Source organism: Camelina sativa, chromosome 9 (genome assembly GCF_000633955.1).
Source record: "Camelina sativa cultivar DH55 chromosome 9, Cs, whole genome shotgun sequence".
NCBI classification, from domain to species: domain Eukaryota; kingdom Viridiplantae; phylum Streptophyta; class Magnoliopsida; order Brassicales; family Brassicaceae; genus Camelina; species Camelina sativa.
Genome location: NC_025693.1, coordinates 3111962 through 3118188, shown reverse-complemented (window position 1 = coordinate 3118188; position 6227 = coordinate 3111962). Strand labels below are relative to the sequence as shown.

Here is a 6227-nt window from a genome sequence, read left to right as displayed (position 1 = left end):
TTTTTTTTTTTTTTTTTTTTTTTTTGTACCGTCGGTTTAATCAAACTGTTTGTCAACCGACACCCATTTTTTGGAATGTAATTACACTTTGTTTTAAATACGACCAATTTTTTTTAAAAGAAGAAAAGATTCATCTATATTACATTGCTTCTAGTTCTAGTCTTCTAGATAACAATTTCACCTTTTGATCACAAATCTTTTGGAACATCATTAAAGATAAATTCCAATATGACAAGTTGAACATCATCATTTAAACAAAAGCCCAAAATCAAAAACACATTCTTAAATTGGTCAAATATTACCTTCTTAATCATATACTACTAATCTTATCTTATATTCTTTTTTCCCACTTAAACCCTTAGAAAATACACACTAAGCTCAGGTCCACCAATTGACACATCAGGGTTCATCATGTAAAACGCCTCGGAGTCTCTCGACCCGATAACCCGCTCGAACCGGGCTCTCATATACATGAGCTCACCTTTCTCGGACCCAACCGCTCCATTCCCTTCTTCTTCCACCGTCGTCGTCGTCGCCGCCGGTAAAACTCCGGCACCCATTGTTATAGGCCCGACCGCCTTCAACACCTTCCACTCCGCTTCTCCACACTCTTTCCTCGCCGCGTAACCACATTTCTTACCGTTACAATACGTTCTCCACGTTGACTCTTCCAAAAGCTTCTTCTTCGTATCCGTCTTAAACGCCGCCGTTTCCAGCGCGATTCTCACTAGCCCTGAAGCCATCTCACGTACGAGAACGCTCGTGGGAGTTGGTAACTGGATCAAAACCGCGGGTAAACGGGTCGGGTCATCTTGTACGGCGAAGTACACGTGTCCACGGCGGTTACCGAATAAAGTACCCACGACCCGGAAACCCAGACCCGAGTTAGAGAACCCGAGAGCGTAACGGATCTTTTCGAGAGTCTTTTTCTTTTTTTTCTTCTTCATCATCTGTTGGGTACTGAACTGATCCGGACGGGTCGGGTCAGAGGAGAAGTTGAAACGGGTCAAGATTTTCTCTTCGTTGTGGTTGTAATCGTCGTCTTCTTCTTCCTCTTCTTCGTCGTCGTCTTCTTGAACTTTCTTCTTCTTCCAGTTGAAGTAACGTTTAGAAAGAGAGAATGAAGAGTCGAGAGAAGTGTTGGCTAAGATTGACTTCATGATCTCTTTTAAATGAATATACAAAACTTTTTGTTTCTTTCTTGGAACTGAGACTTGAATTGAATGAAGTTTGGACTCTCATGTGTTCTCTTATATTGATCTTTAATGGAATTTTTTAATGTTTTTTGTGGGGACTGATTTGATTTAACTATTTAATTTTTAAATTACATTTTTATAGAAATTATATTTGACCTTTTGTATTATCTCTCTGTCATTTCTACTGTTTTCACTTTTCTATTTCTTTTTTGGACTGTTTCACGTATGATTATTTTATTGAGGTGGATATATTTCACGTATGAACCTTTGTTCAATAATTAACTACATTTTTAAGCTAATATTTGAAGATTTTACTGTTTTATGTCATTTCTACTGTTTTATTTTCAAATTTTAATATATCCACCAAATTCATGTATTTTAATAATATATTTTCTGTCGTAGCTTTATAATTTCACACGTTTGAGTCTTTCTTTTATTCAATGTATATTCATAATGTAACGTTATGTTTAAAACTATAAATGCTAACATGCAAGAGAATGTAAAGATATGGGCACTTGACTAATTTATGAATCAACTAAAGATAAAAATAGTCCCGTTTCCTTGAACTTTAAAGAATTTTTTTATATTATCATAAATTAAAATTAGAAATATTGGTCTGCAGAGCTAAAGAATTATTTTAGAGGTTGTGTTAATTAAAGAGAAAGATTGATGCGAAAGGAGATAGAAAAAAGAAAAGGAAGAGAGGAGGAAGGTGAGCAGCCACCACCTAACCGTAGATTAAGGACTGTCTTCATTGGGACTTATGAATAAGACACATCATACACCAAATCGACATTTACAATTTGTCTTTCATACACACACACACCCTATATACATATATAGGTTTTGAGTTCTGACTAAATAAAAATTGTGGATAAAAGAGGAAAAGAATAGGAAAAGTTTTTCATTCACTCAATATAAAGTACAAGTAACTTCTATCTTTTACTCTATTTTGTCAAATTTTTTCATCACTTCAAAGATGTTCCTTTGTAACAGCAAAAAAAATAAAACACAACACTAAAATATTGTTACAACAAGATGTAGATAAATAACTACGATTGGTAAGTCTAAAACAACTAATATCAGATCATCCCTTTTTTAAAACAACTGTACACAAATATTTGTGTATATAGTCTAATTTACATCCAGTAAATATTTGTGTATATAGTCTAGTTTTGAAGGAGACAAGAAGGGGTGCGATGGATCTCAATCAATGTCTCATCTATAGTGGGGCTACAGAGTTGACAATTTAGTCCACTCTTTTTCACTCAAACACACATATTAATTTGTTATAAAATCTTACCATAAACGCAATGTTTCTTGGTCGCTAACAAAAAACGCATTTTCTTCTTCTTCTTATAGTATATTTGAGGTCATCCAAGGGTAGAAGAAAGTAGAAACTGAAACCAGGTCGTTTATATCAGTGTTATAACGATATATTATTTTGGACGTGGAGGATGCAAAATGTCAAAATTCATACGAAATTGTTAGAATTGTGATTTATGTAACGTTACTCTCTCTTTTTTTTTCTTTCTTTTTTTTTGACAACAAAGTTACTCTCTCTTATTAAGACGGTTTTTTAGCTGTATATTAATTATTAATTTTATGTGGTTAGACGTCTTATTTTTATTGTATAGGTTAATGTTGATGACCAAATATTCGTACTCTAATTTCAAATTTAAATAAAAACTAACGATTTTAATTAAGAGAACCTACATTAAACACATCATTGTCACATCTTCGGCGTAAAAAGGATGGGACATTTACGGCAACATCGAACCAATCAAACGTTGTCTATGTGTTGTTTTTTTCACACACCTACACTACACCAACAAGCATGCTTTTCTTTATTTTTATTTTCATCATATTGATATAAAATAATTACAAAATTTAACGTCAAAATCCTTGACTTTGTGAAAATAATATGATGGAATTTGGTGTACCATTTGTCTTGTTGGTGCTACTTATGACTTAACAATAAGATAACGCATGCGCGCCAGCCTATGAATATAGGAAGTAATGTTACATAAATCACAGCTAAGAGATTTTATACTATAAAACCGAGCTCTCTAACTTTGATAGGATCACTCAATTTATATTGAAACCGAGCTCTCTAATAAATACCATTAAAATAAATTATTTTTTCCAAAGATATCAGTTTAAGTTTTATTTCCAAAAATACCATAAAAAATGAATTTTTTTTCAAAATACCACAAAATTAAACTAAAATTTTAATATTTAAAACTATACCTAAATCCTAAACACTAAACCTTATCCCTAAAACCTATACCTTAAATCTAAAATTGTCTACCCAAACCTAGAAAAATAAATTCTACATCTTTAAATTTTTTTTTTTTATGTTTGTGGTATTTTTGGAAAAAAAAAATATTTTGTGGTATCTTTGGATTGATAACTTAAAATGTGATATTTTTGAAAAAAAAAATATAAAATGGGATATTTTTGAAGAATTTCTCTATACATTATATTCAATGGGAACAAAAATTCAAGTAGTTTAGGTTTCCGCAGACTTGGTTATGAATATTGTGACGAACTATTGGTTTCATGTTTGTATACTGTTGGCATTTGGCACAATAAAAGTAACTGTTAGGACTTCTCAAACCAAAGGTGTCGACTTTCCTTGGGAAAGAGAGACCGAACAACCAAGAACAGAGTTGTGTGAAAAGAACAAAAGAGATTTTTCGAGGAACAGAGAGAGACATAACAGAGAGTTGTAGTAAAAAAAAATAAAGGTAGGAGCACGCACACGAAATTTATCCAGTTCACTCCCGTTAACGAGGGAGCTACGTCTGGCCGAGTCGGTGACTCGGAATCCACTAGTTTCCGACAGAGAACACAATAGGAACTACAAGTGATCCACCCTAATGCCCTTCACTAGCACTTGGAGCATACTCTGTAATATCCTATACTTAGAGAAAACTATAATGAGTTTATGCTATTACAAGTTTTCTCTCTTTACTCTCTCTATCACACTCACAACCGTGACTGCAATCTCTCTTAAATGTTCCTTTTATAGGCGACATCTTCAGACCTCGTGTGACTGCAATCTCTCTTAAATGTTCCTTTTATAGGCGACATCTTCAGACCTCGTGCCCTGACCTAAAGCAGTCTGCAACAACCTTTGGTCGCTAGTCCAGCTCACCAAAGACGCGGTTGCACAAGAGAACAAACACCACTGCAACGTTTGGAATCACTAGAGGACAAATCGTACAATGCTCTGTTCTGCAATGTGTCCGTTTCCTCCAAGTGTGGTCCCAAAAGCATACCTAACCATAGTTTAGTTTACACCAACCATGATTAGGTCTTGAGTTAAGCTTGGGAGTGCGTTTGTCTTGCCTTGTCATAGCTTGGTCAGCACGGTTTCACCTTGTCTCCACAAATCTCCACCTGAAATCATGATGACCAAAGTAAACTTGCACGAGTAGTATAGAGAGAGTACCTTCTGAAACTAGTTGTAGGATTCCCGACCCGGTTACCCTGAGTTATATTACTCAGGCCTGATCTGTAGCATGTTCAAAGCAGCCTGAAACTTGCCTACAGCCAGTATCTTTGTGAAGATATCTGCAGGGTTCTTTTCTGTAGAAATCTTCACCACATCAACATCACCATTTGCAATCACTTCTTGGATATAGTGAAGCCTAACATCAATGTGCTTCGTTTTTTCATGATGTACACTGTTCTTGGAGAGTGCAATAGCACTTTCAGAGTCACAAAAGATGTCCACGCTCTTTTGCTCATAACCAAACTCTTTCAACAAGCATTTAAGCCAAATAGCTTCCTTAACAGCTTCGGTGAGAGCCATATACTCTGATTCTGTTGTTGAAAGAGTGACGACTCTCTGCAATCCAGATTTCCAACTGATGGTGTTTCTTCCAAGAGTAAACACTAAACCCGTGGTTGATCTTCTCTTGTCAAAGTCACCAGCATAATCAGCATCACAGTAGCCAACAATCTTGAAATCTGAGCTCTTCTAATAGAGCAGCTTTGTTTTCAATGAGCCCTTGATATATCTTAAAACCCACTTGACCCCATGCCAGTGATCACGGATAGGTTTGCTCATGAAACGACTTATAACTCCAACAGGGTAAGCAAGGTCGGGACGTGTACCTATCATGGCGTACATGATGCTTCCAACTGCACTGCAGTAGGGAACTGACTTCATGTAGTCTTCGTCCCGAGCCAATTTTTCTTCTGTTGCTGCACGCATCTTGACCTCAGCTCCCAGTGGAGTCAATACGTGCTTGGCTTCTTTCATGTTGAATGTCTCCAGAATCTTGTTCAAATAACCTTCCTGAGACAACCACAGTGTTCCTTCTGTTCTGTTTCTGACAATTTCCATGCCCAGAACCTTCTTAGCAGCTCCTAAGTCCTTCATCTCGAATTTCAGACTTAGTTCCTTTTTCAGCTGAACGATGGCCTCTTTGTTCTTGGATGCCACCAACATATTGATCGATTCCAAGTTGATTTCTTGCGTATTATTGCTCCAAACTGATCCAAATTGCTCCACTTTGCTCCTTTCATGCTAAAAACCTGTAAAGACTCAAAAACAATCTAGAAACAAATGAAAAGACACTAAAAGACTCCTTATATCATGGTTTAAAACCACAAAAACCATGATATATCACATATCATCTACATAGATGAGTAAATAGATCAGAGACTGATCTCCCAGCTCCTTTACATATGCGCAGTAGTCATATTCACTTCGCACAAAACCGATCTCTGACATATACATGTCAAATTTCTCATTCCACTGTTTGGGAGCTTGCTTTAACCCATACAGTGACTTATTAAGAAGACAAACTTCATCTTCTTGAAACATTGACTCAAAACCCTTAGGAGGAGTCATATAGATCTTCTCTTTCAGTTCTCCGTGGAGGAACGCCGTTTTAACGTCAAGTTGCTCTAGTTCAAGATCCTCTTGAGCAACTATGGAGAGTAAGACCCTGATTGTAACGTGCTTGACTACGGGAGCAAAGATTTCATTGTAGTCAATTCCTTCTCGTTGAGCGT

At 36.1% G+C, this 6227-nt stretch overlaps 1 protein-coding gene across 1 annotated transcript; it reads right to left on the bottom strand.

The window, feature by feature from the left end:
• On the bottom strand, positions 351-1245 carry LOC104710331 (protein MIZU-KUSSEI 1). Its single transcript, XM_010426913.2, has one exon. The coding sequence runs from the start codon at positions 1158-1160 to the stop codon at positions 351-353; it is 810 nt and encodes a 269-aa protein (XP_010425215.1). The 5' UTR covers positions 1161-1245.